This window comes from Eleutherodactylus coqui, chromosome 5, assembly GCF_035609145.1.
Source record: "Eleutherodactylus coqui strain aEleCoq1 chromosome 5, aEleCoq1.hap1, whole genome shotgun sequence".
Lineage (NCBI taxonomy): Eukaryota > Metazoa > Chordata > Amphibia > Anura > Eleutherodactylidae > Eleutherodactylus > Eleutherodactylus coqui.
Window position 1 is genome coordinate 196,583,125 of NC_089841.1, and position 14,706 is coordinate 196,597,830.

The following is a 14,706-nucleotide window of genomic DNA, read 5'->3' on the forward strand; positions in this document are numbered from 1 at the left end:
TCTGGGCTCACATATAAACCCAGCTCCTGGTCAGTCTGCAGCTGGGCTTGTACTGTATGGATGTGTCTGTGTCTAGAGTCTAGGGTAAGCAGTCACGAATCCTTGTCTGCTGCAAGCTTGCTGTGTGATCTGTGTCTTACTGGTTCATGTCTGTTTGTGCGTTTGAATTCTGTCAGTTTTGTGTTAGCTTGCTATGTGACCTGCGATCTGTGTAATGTCCTGTTGCAGCTTGCTGTGTGAACTGTGTCCGGTTCTGCTGGACTCCTGGTTAGTGTAGAGACTAGCAGTATAACCAGGAGCCGTGGAGTGGCCTGCTAGCTTCCACGTCTTATACAAAACGTCAACTAATACCTGGTATTTATATTCAGCTTTTCATCTGTTACTAGTGGTTGTATTTTGGCTACTGTATATTCTGGCTCTGTGTGTCCTGTTTAGTCCCTGTCATGTGGCATGTGAATGCGTCCTGTTCTGGTGCGTGGCTCCTAGGATCAGCTAGGGCCCAGATCAGAAGATTGCTGGGCTGCCCTTATCGGTGCAATGTCCCCGCTTAGGTAGGGCCATGCCAACCTCCCGGTAGCACAGGGTCAGATTGCCAGATACCTGTGTGCGTACCTAGTCCTCCTTTGTTCACCATCGTGTGGGCCCCGTGGTTAGTTGCCCACACGATCGTAACAACTCGTAAGGGTCCTTAGACTCAATCTCTCCTTCCCAGTTTTGTCATTGTATTGTATTTGTTGCACCTGTTAGTTCGGTGGGCTGTCTTGGATTGAGCGTTTGTCGTTTTAATGTGATTGGTATCTGGTCATATTCACACAGGCGATATTTTCTGGAGATTGACAAAGACCCTGCGCGCTCGAAACGTAGCATTTTAATTATTTTTGGCATGGAGGAATAAAACTACTCATTCTTTTTGCACTGATTTATGCTGCCACTCGCTTCTTTCTTCTAACCTCTAGGCTGGGGGCACATATGCAGCTTTTGTGGTATTTTTTGAACCTAAAGACAGGAGTGGATTCAAAGAAAACGGGAAGACTAAAGAAATGACTTTTCATCTATCATGTCTGGCGTTTTGAAATAAAAAACAGCATCAAAAATTGCATGCGAGAATTCAGAAGCAGTAATATTTAAAATATTTACTTACTGTAAGAGAGGAAAAAGCTACTGCAGATGAGACAATCACAATACTACCACCGCTGTGAAAACAGAAAGAACACAGTCCTGCGGGTGAGCAATAGTGATGAGATGTAGAAGGCAATTATTGACGCAGTACAAAAATATCAAACAAGTCATCCATAATGCTACTAGTTGAATAGTAGAGGTTAAACCTTCACAATGTAATTTAGAGGGGTAACTTAAAGAGCCTGGGTCAATGTGGGAAGGGAGGGACTTGTTATTTGTATAGCCCGTGCCGGCTGACATTGTTTCTTCTATACCCCCTATCGTTAGGCCTATGCAGGGATTAATACCGATTTTGTAAATACCAAACTTAAGATATACAGTGCAATATATGTTATACATGTCTATAGATTGTGAACTGTACACATAGTTTGTAGTTTCTTATTCACTTCAGTAATGTTAAGTCGTAGTACAACAAATGTAGATTGTGCTAAACAGATCACACTTGTAAAGAAAAGCCCACTTCATACCCCCAAATTCTCACCCTCTTTCCTGCATTTTGGGCACCACAAGCTTCACCAACAGGAATGTTGCTTTAATATTAACGTCCAGAATCTGAGAAAAGAATAGTGAGCAGAGTGACTATGTGAGTGATATATCACTGAAGACCAGTGCAACTACTGTTAACGGAAGGGACCTGCTACGTACACGGGCTCTCTTAGACTTCTATCCCAGAGACCCTACTGGGCAAACATTACTGGAAACGAAAGACTCATACACAGTGTGCCTTTGGAATAATGTTTCTCCTGGGAGTAGCCAGACCTTGCCTGCCACCCAGCTCCCAAGGCTAGTCGGGTCTCGCTTGCCGCCCAGTGCTGATCATGCTGACAGTAGGCCATACGCCTTCTCTCTCCTCTCAGGCATTAGTTTTAAGGCAAGCTTTTCCCTCGGATTGACAGATCTCCCCAGCCTGGGTCACCTTTCCTTTCCCCCCTAGGTTAGGTCCACCCACCTTTTTTTTACCTTTACCATCTCCAGCTTCTTGACACTCCCCTTCACATTCCTCCCCTTGCCCAACACAAAGGTCGGTGATCCCATTTACTCTTTCTACCTTCCCCGCAACCCTCTCTTTCCATTCCCCATGTGCTCGCAAGTGCCACCGCTTATGGCTCCTCATGCCTACTTTACAATCCCTCATCGTTCTTAAGATCTATCGGATTATTGCTTTATCTGCTGTATTCGTACTATTACGCTGGATAGGAAGGGGAGTCTAGCTGCCACATATAGGGTAAATGAATGTGATCACAGCAAACTTTGATTGTGGGCACTGTGGACAGGTGTCAGCTGTTACCCCCAGCACCCACGGAGTATGGAGCAGGCTTGGGTCATGAGCCTGCTCCATACCTACCTCAGTGTCCAATGACAGGAGACTGTGGACTCTACTATAATGTGGGAAGGCAAGACAGCTCAAATTTTTTATACTATACAATTTTTTACGGTAGATGACCGCTATATCTATATAAGATCTGTCTGTGACCCCTCAGCCGGGAATAGTGACAGCAGCCCCGGAAAGGAGAGGGCAGCGCTGCAGCCAGGAGGCCGCAGCTGCCAACGTGGCCAGGGAGAGTGCCGCTGGGGACAGTGACAGCGGGCACGGTAAGGGGAGGCCGCAGGCACAGCAGCGCTGCTGGGGGAAGGCCGCCTCCGGGAACACTGCAGCCGTCGACAGTGACAGCACCCTGGCAAAGGAAGCCCACAGCCAGTTCAGCAATGCTGTTCAGAGGCTGCTGCCGCTGGCACCTACAGTCACAGCCAGTCTGTGCTGAGTGCCAGGACCTGTTGTGAAGCTGATAACTTACAGCCTATCAGGAACAGGGAGCATCACCCCCCCTGTCAAGCACCAACTATCTTGTCACCACCCACACTTCCGGTGGTGACAAGATACAAGAACACCTAAAAGGTCTGCCATTTTTCTAAAGTAGCACCACTGTAGTGACTATGTCTGGAATTGCAGCTCAGACTAAGGTCTTTTACCCACCAGCATTTTTTTTAACACTGCGATATCGCAGCATCCTTTTACTGCAAGTGTCAATGGGACTTTCCAATGGTAAAATCGCATCGCACAAAAATCGCAAGTTTGCACTTCTGCAATTTTTGTGCAATGCGATGTTAACATTAGAAAGTCCCATTGACATTTGCAGTAAAAAAAAAAACACGCAGCGATATCACAGCATTAAGAAAATGCTAGTGGGTAAAAGCCCTAATTCAAGTACTTTTTCAAGTATTTATCCCCTAAGGAAACATCAAGTTTGTAGAAATGCCATGATTTTATCACAACAAAATGTCACCATGTAGCCAAAGCCTAAAGGTCCATTTACACGCATCAATTAGCACTCAAAATTCGTTCAAACAATGGCATATGAGCGATAATCGTTGCGTGTAAACGCTGCCATCGTTAGCTCTTCGGCTCGAAGAGAGTTTTAGGGCAAGCTTAAAATCCATTGTTCAGACGGAGGTAGATAATAGGGATCATACACTGTTCTGCATGGGAATCAGAGATTACATTGTATTCTGCCGACAGCCCAAGCGAGAACAAAAGGAGCTGTGTGCAGAGCTCAGACCACATGCTGTGCTTTGCAAACAGCTCCCGGAGGCCCTTTTACACACTAATGAAGCTAATAAAGTGTTTATGGACATTAATGTCCATTAACACTTTATGCAAAATGTCAATCATTCAATCGTTTGTCTTTGCGTGTAGATGGGCCTTAACTGGATAACTTATTGGGACTTTGGTCAGCACTGCAACAACTGTAGAGTACATTATTTTTCCATTCCACAGAATAGGAAAAATATCCAGCAATTTCCAAGGACTTTGCACTGACCTCCAGACAAGGACTGTATATAACACTGACCAGCAAGGAATACATTGTGTATACTGATGAGGTATTACAGAGAATTATAAGCAGTGATGGCATTGTAATACATGAAGTGCTTTTTTAACCAGTCTTACCTTTTCCCACACTTCCTCTGTAGAGTCCAATATGTTCCCCACAAAGGGGTTAACAGCAGCATTGGAAACAAGGATATCAACTCCCCCAAATTTCTGTATAGCCTGGAAAATGGATGCATGAAAAGAGTTTACTGTGTAATCAACATGGGCTGGAGGTTACATCTGATAGCAAATATATTAATACTCTATTAATGGGTTAAAGGTGTTGTCTCATGAGAGACAACCGATTTCAAAAGATTTTGGGGTGATCAGCTAATCACCACAGGCCATGCTCCGGGCGCTTGAGACAAAACTCATTTACCAGGGCAGGTGGATGTCCGGCAGGCATTGACTGCAGAGGAGATGTAGTAATGAGTCCATTCAGACGAATGGCCATCAGTGTACTAGATGGCTCATACCACCTGAACAGCAAAGCTTCATACAGAACAGCTTTCCATTGTGGCTCATAGAGGGGGTCTCAAGTGGGAGACCACCCTTCCCCATAACATCCATGGGCCCTAATGGGGTAGACGGACAGGGCTTGTCTTCATGAGACATTGCCTTTTATTTGTTGCCAGAAGACAAAAAGTGGATGGCAAAATAAACTGTAGCAATCAGTGCCAGGCAGCTGCCATCAAGTCGAATAGGATCATAGGTGTGCATGATGAGAATATAAATGACTTTTCAGACCACACAAACACTGGGCAGATTATATAATACCGTCTAATAGACATCGCAAACTTAGTCTTAAAATCTGTCAGATTTATCACAATGAAAATAGTTTAGCACGGTGTTAGCCAGTGGAGCAAAGTGTGATTGTCCTCAGTAAGAGAAACCAAGTCATCTTGTAGATACCTTTTAATGGTTAACAAAGACATGATATTCTAGCGAACCTTTGAACCTACTCAGGGTTCTTCCCCAGGCCAAATGGAACAGATCTACAGATGTATTTATATAAAACACATCACATGATCATATGCGAGGGCACAAACATGGTGTGATTAATTTGCACTTGAAATGAATTCCAAAACAGGATGAGAGGGCACAGACATGATGTAATTAATACTTAGAGAAATACCAGAAAGGGATGAGCATAAGGCTGCCTGTCCATGGGCAATAGTTCATTGCGTTACCCGCGGTGATAATCCGGCTGCGGGTAACAAAGTGAACGCTTTCCATAGTGTTGCTATGGAAACCGCAGCCCCGATGTCCATGAGCGGAGAATCTTAGCGATTCTCCGCTCGCTAGATTCCAATAGTGGCATGCCACGGGTCTCCACGGTGAGCCTATCTGTCAGATAGGCTCACAGCAGAGACCTGACAGCTCGTCCCCCTCATCTCCTGCAGGGGAATATCGCTAGTGATAATCCGTCACGGCCGTGGATGGGGGGGCCTTAGGGTTTCTCATATTTCATCATCTCCACTGTTGCAAAAACCCCTGCGAGATTCTTTCCGATTTAATACATTGACTGCTGGATGATAAGTTTGGCATATCTTTAGACTGTCTATTCTAACTCTATACTACCTATTAGTTGGCTTGGTTTTCCAGACAGATTTCGGACCAAAATACTGGCTGGCAAGATGTTGCAATAAACCCCACCCTTTTCTCAAAAAGCTGCAGCCCCTTTTCAGGGTTTGCAAAAAATTTCACACTAAAGGGGTTATCCAGGCAGCGCCTGCCAAGATATACCAGGGTGGGAGCGGAAGCGCTGCTCCAACCCCTGTGTAGCGGTTAACGCTTGTATTAGTAGAAGAAAATCTCACTGAAATCAATGGGAGCCCAGCCTGCAATTTCAAGTCCATTTCCCATCAATTAAGAGCGCTGGCCACTACACAGGTCGGAGCAGTGGCTTCCACTCTGATCCCGATGTCTGACGGCCTTTAAGCCTTTAAGCTTCATCCACAATGCCGAGCACAATGAAGGTCTCTCCAGCAGCATGGACAAGGTTCTCCTACAGCAAGAGTGATGGAACTATGCAGCACTCTTCTCCAGGAGAGAATTCATTACATTTCTTTCAAAGGGATGTGAACAGAAAAGTAATTATTTTTTACTCTTTAATCAGGACAGTAAGCAACTACCCCGTAGATGTTGTATCGCCTCACCCCTGAGGAACACTGCAGAATAGCTTGAACTACGGTAGAGGGACGTATGACTTTTTTTCATCCTATGTACAAATAACTTTTGCTATGTCAATGGGGAATTTTTTGAAGTCTTATAGGGAAAATGCCTCAGAAAATGGCCGCCCCATCTGAGTTCTTTCAGAAGAAATGCATTACACACTTACGGTGTTCACTAGTTTTACTCGGTCTTCATTTTTCCCCACGTGGCAGACTGTCCCTTCTACAGCCAGACCTTCCATTTTCAGTTCTTGAACAGCCTTGTCCACATTTTGTTGCTTTCGGCTACTGACAAGAACCTTAGCACCATCCTGAGCAAGTCGTCGTGCAATAGCCAAGCCGATTCTGTAAAGGCACTTTAACGTTATAACGCTTTATACAAACAGTCCAAATTAATCTCATAGCATGCAACTAAGGGGGATTCAACATGACCAACCTCTGTTACTCCAAATAGCTCCCCATACATATAAGATCATTGGCCAACTTTTATCTGTCGTATATATCCAGCTTTCTGGCCAGAAAGGCTACAGACTAATCCGTATAATGGAATAATACTAGCAAATCTGTTTGCGGCCTACAGCCTGCCTACATTGGATTTGATGCGTCATCGATCCCCATGTATAACCAATGCATCATCACACGGGCGTACCCAGTTTTGGTCTATAGAAAATGCACCGTTTTCACTGTGTATGTATGTGCATTTTTTATGCTCATATATATTGCATCCGTATCCACTGCATTTTTCATGCACGGAAAGAAAACCTCAAGAAGGCAATACAAACCAAAATATAACAAGGAGGGGGATGGGGGGGGTTATGTTTTTTGCACATGTAAAATTTGCACTTAAGAAAACACATAACTGAATACAGCAATATACTTCAATAATCAGATAGTAAAAAATACAGAACGAGTGGGGACAGAAGATACACCCGTATGAACAGGCCCTTATAGCTTTTTAACGATATGCAAATTCACTGCAATTCTAATACCCACACATCAAACTGTCACTTCTGTGTGTGAAACCACATAACCGCAAACCGGAACATTGTTGGAATGTCATTTTTTAGGTCAATACGGGGCCATATTTTACTAGGCAGCATTGCTACAGTAAAGATTTTCAGCTTCGTTGTTAACAAAAAAAAAAAGGCCTAAACAGGGAAGACAACGTCCCGAGCCGGCGAGTCAGAAGTGTGCTTAGGGCACTCGTCACTTTCTACCCCATTCGTCTTGACAGATTGTGCATAGTGCATCTGTAAGTAGGAGGAGACAATATCCAGAAGAACATGACACTTCCATCTGGAGGCAGCCTGACATTCAGGTGATGAGACACAGCGCTCCTCCTGCTTCAGGCCAGCGGGCAGTACAGCGGGCACATTCAATGCCACCTCCATTAACTCTTTAACTATTCTAAATGTAAATGATAGATGAACAATTAGATATTTCAAGGTGCTTTTACGCTTAGCATTCGGATTCCTGCGATCCAGTGATAATCTTAATGATTATCGCTTAGTGTAAACGCGTGCACCGACTGGACGACAAACGAGACCTCGTTCAGCTTCTGAATGCAGAACACTGAACAATGTATCATTCTGTGTAAACAGGAAGTCGTTCACTTATGAACAACTGCTTGCTTAATGTGAATGGAGGCGGGGGGCTGGAACGATCCCCGGCCTGCTCCGTCTCCGTTCTCTAGCAATGACTGTTCCTGTGTAAAAATACCCTTAAACTGAATAAAAAGTGTCGTGTCAAACAGATAAATTACCCATCTGTGGACGCCGTCACCAAAGCCACTTTGCCTTCCAGTTTCCCGGGAGTCTCCAGTCCCCTTACACTCTGCATTGTGTAAGATCCTCCGCTGGTGGGTGAGAAGGACAGCAAACTCCGGAGTGACAAGCGAAACATGGGAGAGAATAGTGGACTGCGCACCTACGGGAGAAGAAGAAGAGGAGTGTGAATAATAACCCAAGCAAAGAGCATCATATAGCGGCTGCAATACAGGTATTTGCATCAAAGTGTGATTGTTCTCAGTAAGAGAAACCAAGTAATCTTGTAGATATGATACCTTTTAATTAGAGATGAGCGAGCGTACTCGGAAATGCACTACTCGCTCGAGTAATTTGCTTTATCCGAGTATCGCTGTGCTCGTCCCTGAAGATTCGGGTGCCGGCACGGAGCGGGGAGCTGCAGGGGAGAGCGGGGAGGAACGGAGGTAAGATCTTTCTCTCCCTCTCTCCCGCCCGCTCTCCCCTGCTCCCCGCTGCGACTCACCTGTTAGCCGCAGCGGCACCCGAATCTTCAGGGACGAGCACAGCGATACTCGGATAAAGCAAATTACTCGAGCGAGCAGTGCTTTTCCGAATATGCTCGCTCATCTCTACTTTTAATGTCTAACAAAAATACATGATGTTATTGCAAGCTTTCAAACCTACTTGGGAACAAGTCTAGTTCAAATTTATATTAAAACATACACATGATCACATGGGATGGTACAGACATGGTGAACTATAAATATCAGGGAGGGAGGGATGAGCAAAACAGTAAATAACACTGATAAACAGATCAGTCAATCTTTCTGACTTGAGTAGGTCTTGATCATTTTATTATGCAAGAAACAAAAATGAAATTGAAAACTTTGATGTTAGATGTAGCCCATGTAAGTTAAATATATGTAGCATTATCCAAATGCACAAGGTTTGATGAGTGATAGTCGGGATAGGTCTTCTCACTACAAGATAAATATCTGACCCCAAAGGAAAATCTCTGCCCCGGAGAGAAAAATGTCCAGCATGATCCTTTAGCAGAAAGAAACAAAATTCTTTTGTCCCCTCTACATATAAAATTTGCTCCATTATGTCTGAAGAAGAGCTCCAAGAAGGTTTGAAAGCTCGCTATAACATCATGTATTTTGTTAGCCATTAAAAGGTATCATATCTATAAGATTACTTGGTTTGTCTCACGAAGAACAATCACATTTTACTCTACTACCTAAACTCTTCTCATTTTGCATCAGCAGGCTCACAGGGAAGCTGAGATTCGTAAGTATACGAGAAAAATAAACTTACCTGAAACGTGGCGACAAATGCTGATGGGTTCTGGTTTGTTCTAATACAGTGCTTGGCTGGTAATGCACATGCTTAGGCAAAGTCAGGAATGGACACAATGGAAAGAGGACAAATATACAGCTTTCCTTTAGAATCCAGCCAAGTGTCAACAAAACAATAAAACTGCCTTTATACCTGCCAGTCCTCAAGCACCTGATCAGGTCACAGTGCCATTAATAGATGGTTTTATTATGAACTACAAAATCTCAGCAAAGAAACCTGCAAAAAAGCCCGTCCATTTAATTGCATGTGATATAACTGCTGAATAAAAAGGTGCTTTTACACGGAACACTTATTCAGATTTCCGCGATCTATTGAGAATCTGAAATATTGTTCAGTGTAGATGCATGCACCGACTGAACAACGAACAAGAATTTGTTCGCCATTCAGTTTCTGCATGCAAAAAACTGAACGTTGGATTGTTCCATGTAAACAGGGAGTCGTTCACTTGTGGACCACTGCCTGTTACTGGGAATGGAGGCCGGCAGGAATGATCCCCGGCCCGCTCCGCCTCTATTCACTGGCAATGATTGTTCCTGTGTAAAAGCAGCGGACCAATAATCGTTGGGATGATCTGTTAGGTATTTGCACCCGACAGAACATCCCGTGCAAGACCGGGCTCACGCGAACGGATTGGATTCCGCATGCAAGAGGACAGCAGTGGATTCAGGCTGTGAGCCCGGACGGTAACACGGAAAAGAACGGAACCATTCACTTGTATACGTCCACCATATTAGACCTAAACACCAATGTTGTACCATTATAAACAATACTGTGCTTAGGAATTCAAATAAATATATCATACATTAGGGTATGTCATGCACATGCATGCTTTATTTTTGATTCAGTGTGTCACTTTTCTTATGTATTGACAAATTCAGAGTTGATTGGGTGTAAAAAAAAATTTTGGAAAGCAATTTTTGCTACCGGAGGGAACACACAATTCACTTAAAATTCAGCGTCTTTCCTAGAAGTCCACCGTTTTCGTCATAACATTTGCTCGGTGATTATTCCTGTGCCTGTGTACAGACCATCTAGGAGAAGATAAGAAACACCTCATATGTGATACCAAAAAGGTGTTTCGTGCCAAAGAGCATGCTATGAAATAATCAAGAGCAGAGGAGAATTCTAATGTTGCAAAAATAAGGGGTTTTACCTACCCGATAATCGGGTTTCCAGGAGCCTCCACTACAGCACCACCTGAGATAGCCTCCTCCTGATTGGACAGGAACACACCGAGAGGTTAAAAAGCTCCCCCCTCTCCCACCTTCCTCAGTGGTTTCTAACGAATTGCTGGGGCAGGAGCTTAACCTAAATCTTTACCTAACTGGTATTTTAACCTATATTTTTACTAAGCGAAATTATATTTCGTAAATTTTTCCTAGTTTTTTTTGGGGGGGGGGGGGAATGTACGGGTGCTGTTGTGGAGACTCCTGGAAACCCAATTATCTGGTAGGTATAATCACCTATTTCCCCATTCGTCTCCACGACAGCACCACCTGAGACATACCAACTAAAAATTTTCTAGGGTGGGATTGCCGCCGAGAGGACCTTGTGGCTAAAGGCCATGTCCTCGTCCTGCTGCACCTTTACCCTATAATGCTTAACGAAAGTGTGCGGCTTCCTCCAAACTGCAGCCTTGAATATCTGTTCAACAGACGCTGAACTATGCTCGGCCCATGAAGACGCTACTGCCCTTGTGGAGTGGGCTTTAAGAACTGAGGGGACTTCTTTCCGCAGGGCCGTATAGGATTCCGTAATGGCCAGGTGGATCCCCCTGGCTATGGAGCTTTTTGCCGCCTTTTTCCCTTTGTTTGGGCCAAAGAACTGGACGAACAGGTTGTAGTCTCCTCTCCAGTGACTTGTGGTGTCAATATTACTCAGGACCGCTCTCCTGATGTCCAGGCAGTTTAGGGTTTTTTCTCCCTCGTCTTTAGGTTTATTGAAGAATTAGGGGATTACTACATTCTGAGCTCTATGGAAGGGTGGCACTACCTTTGGCATAAAGGCTGGATCTGTTTTAAACACTAACTTTGTGTCAGTGTTTTTAAGGAACGGGTGGCGGATAGATAGGGCCTGTAGTTCACTAACCCGTCTTGCTGAGGGGTAATGGCTACCAGGAAGACTGTTTTAATTGTGAGCATCTCTATTGACAGTGCCTCGATCGGTTCGAAGGGTTCTGCTGACATAGCCTTCAGGACCCAATTTAGATTCCAGTCCGGAAATATATTTGTGGGCCCAGGTCGTAACCTGTCTGCTGCTGTCAGGAATCTGCTAATCCACCTGCTCTCTGATAACTTGGTGTCAAATAGAGCACTAAGGGCTGCGACCTGAACTCTTAGGGTGCTTTGGGAGAGGCCCATATCCAGGCCCCCTGGATACCACATCTTGTATCCAAGCTAGAGGTGGTACAACATGGTACTAGAGCCTCCATGCCCCCCCGTATCACATCTTGTATCTAAGCTAGAGGCGGTACAACAGGGTACTAGAGCCTCTATGCCCACCTGTATCACATCTTATATCCAAGCTAGAGTTGGTACAACAGGGTAGTAGAGCCTCCATACCCACCCGCATCACACCTTGTATCTTAGCTAGAGGCAGTACAACAGAGTTCTAGAGCCTCCATGCCAACCCGTATCACATCCTGTATCCAAGGTAGAGGTGGTACAATGGGCTACTAGAGCCTCCATGCCCACCCGTTTCACAACTTGTACCCAAGCTAGAGGCGGTGCAACTGGGTACTAGAGCCTATATACCCACCCTTATCACAACTTGTATCCAAGCTATAGGCGGTACAACAGGGTACTTGTTATGTACGGGCAACACCAGGGCACCACGCCTCAGCACAGACGTAAGGCGGCATTCACACCAACGCCATAAACACACACAAAATGCACACTTAACAACAAGGAAGGACTGTGAATTGGTCTCAGGGGCAGACATAACATATCCCTACTTTAAACGGGACAACCACCACATGAAACCTGCCCACAAGCAGGGCAATTGCCCCGATAAGGACGACCTCACACTGGAACCTAGAGACCTACCTATCCCTGGATGGCAAACGATTCATAGCAGGGGAGGACGCAGCTCACACCAACTCACAGAACAGGACTTTTCACACCTTATGTCTGGAAACCTACACAGACACTGAACATGTTGCTGTTCACACCAACACCCCAGAAACTTGCACGCAAAATAAAACAGGACTGTTCATTCACCTTGTCTGGCATCTGCACAGATCCAATGAACACAACCCTGTTCACACACATGTCCAGCCACCTGGTGAATAACACAAAGCAGAAAGTGGGATTAACACAGAATGCATAAACAAGATAAAATGACCAGCACTTTCTGCTTTGTGTTATTCACCAGGTGGCAAGAGAAGCTAGTATATGTGCAGCAGACCAGAGGGAGTAGCTGGCGAATACCATATCCAACCAGCTCAATTAACCCCCACCTGTGAAGCTGTGTGACTGGAAATCTAAGTAGAACAACATATCTCAGCTGCACAACCTGACAGTACCTCCCCTGAAAAAAAAAAAAGAAAGAAAGAAAGGGCCTCTGGTACTGTAAGGCATAATTTTTTTTTAGTAGCTCCCCCAAACAACAGACGTTTCATTGGACATATCTTGCGGGCCATACATCAACGCATGAACAACATACAGGAGGGAGTAAACTATTGTGCACCTCCGAACAGGACCACTGCACCTTACACAAATGGCCTCAGTCACAGTAGCCTGCAAAGAGAGGGCAAAAGATAGCAACCCTCTCTACTGCCAATGTTGCATAGGACTTATCCAGATGGGCCTAGTGCAGGACACATACATGTCAGGTAGCAGAGGGAATAAAACACTGGTACATACCACAGCGGTCTGCAGCAAAAGGTCAGGCTGGTCATTATGTCATGTCTGCCAGGCACACCAAGGCACCATACCTCAGCACGGATGCAGGGCGGTGTCCACACATACACCAAAAGCACATACAATGCACACTGAACACCAAAGGTAGGACTGCGTACTGAACTCACAGGCAAACATATCATATCCCTACACTAAGGAGACAACCACGATGTAAAATCTGCCTGCAAGCAGGGTAATCGTCCCGATAAGGACGTCCTGCACTGGAACCTAGGGACCTACCTATCCGTAGATGGCAAACGATCCACAGCAGGACAGGATGCAGCTCACACCAACTCACAGAACAGGGCTGTTCACACCTGATGTCTGGAAACCTACACAGACATTGAACACGTCACAGTACACTCCAACACACTAGGGATTGCATGCAACACAGAACAGGACTATTAACACACTTTGCCTGACACCTGCACAGACCCAATAAACACAACACTGTTCACACATTTGGCCACCTACACAGACACGCACCACACATCATGCATGAATGCAAAGCCCCAGGGTTACAGAGAAACCCAACACAGAAACCCCATCCAGAGCTCACATGCATACAGATAAACCATTGTTAGCACAAGTGTCCTCACACCAAGGGGGAAGAGTTAGACACCGTACTGATATACAGGGAACGGTGTCAGGCATCACCCACCTGACACAAAAGACATCAGACGTCTGGAGGCCGCCCCTGTCAAAGGGAAGGAAGAGGGGGTCTGCATAAGATGCAGGCAAGGACTACAGGTGTGCAGACTGTCCTCAGGGAAGGTGAAAGATACACTACAGACTAGACATGCATAACACCAAGCACAAAGTAGGATTAAGACCATTTTCACACAAGCTACAAAATCGTGTGATTTTCTCGCGATGCGTCAGTGCTACAAATCGCATGTGTGTGAAGCCCATGCTTTCCAATGGGTTCCTTCACATTAGCGATGTTTTGCAGCCTGCAACATTGCAAAGAAAAAAAACCCCGTGGATTGCTAAATACAACTACAATTTGCAATGTTCTGTAGCCCATGTTTCCCTATGGAACTTTCCCTTATGTTGCATCGCACGAAAACCATGTTTTCGTGCGTTGCAACTTTTACAGTAGGAAATCCTACTGTAAAAGCCCTAAAATAGGCCCTAGCTGCATTAAAAAAAAAACCACCAAACAGATGCTGCTCGCTATGTTGCACGTCTTCTCTGCAGGTCCCCGGAACTTGTTTGTAGTTTTCTCTCAGCGTTTCCTGGTCAGGGATTCATAATCTCAGCTTCCAGGAAGTGCTGGCTGTGATTGGCTGTCAAGTGCAACGGCTCAGCCAATCAGAGCCATAGCTCGATGAACTAATTACAGCCATTGCATATTGCATTGAATAGCTGTGATTGGTTCATCAAGCCCTTCCTGGGAGGTAAGAAATTTGAACCTCCAATCCAGGAAGCGATGACCGAAGCTGACAGCACCTGAAAGGTGATGTATTTTATTTTTTTTA

General features: G+C 45.1%; 1 protein-coding gene across 1 annotated transcript in view; it reads right to left on the bottom strand.

Moving 5' to 3' along the window:
• Positions 1 to 14,706, bottom strand: part of LOC136628923 (dehydrogenase/reductase SDR family member 4-like) — an 88,027-nt gene that overhangs the window by 34,219 nt on the left and 39,102 nt on the right. The window contains exons 2-6 of the mRNA XM_066604997.1: positions 7,985 to 8,148; positions 6,390 to 6,567; positions 4,127 to 4,228; positions 1,661 to 1,731; positions 1,142 to 1,193 (exon numbers count right to left, since the gene is read on the bottom strand). Of these exons, the coding sequence (XP_066461094.1) occupies positions 1,142 to 1,193; positions 1,661 to 1,731; positions 4,127 to 4,228; positions 6,390 to 6,567; positions 7,985 to 8,148 (567 nt within the window). The remainder of the gene's footprint in view (positions 1 to 1,141; positions 1,194 to 1,660; positions 1,732 to 4,126; positions 4,229 to 6,389; positions 6,568 to 7,984; positions 8,149 to 14,706) is intronic.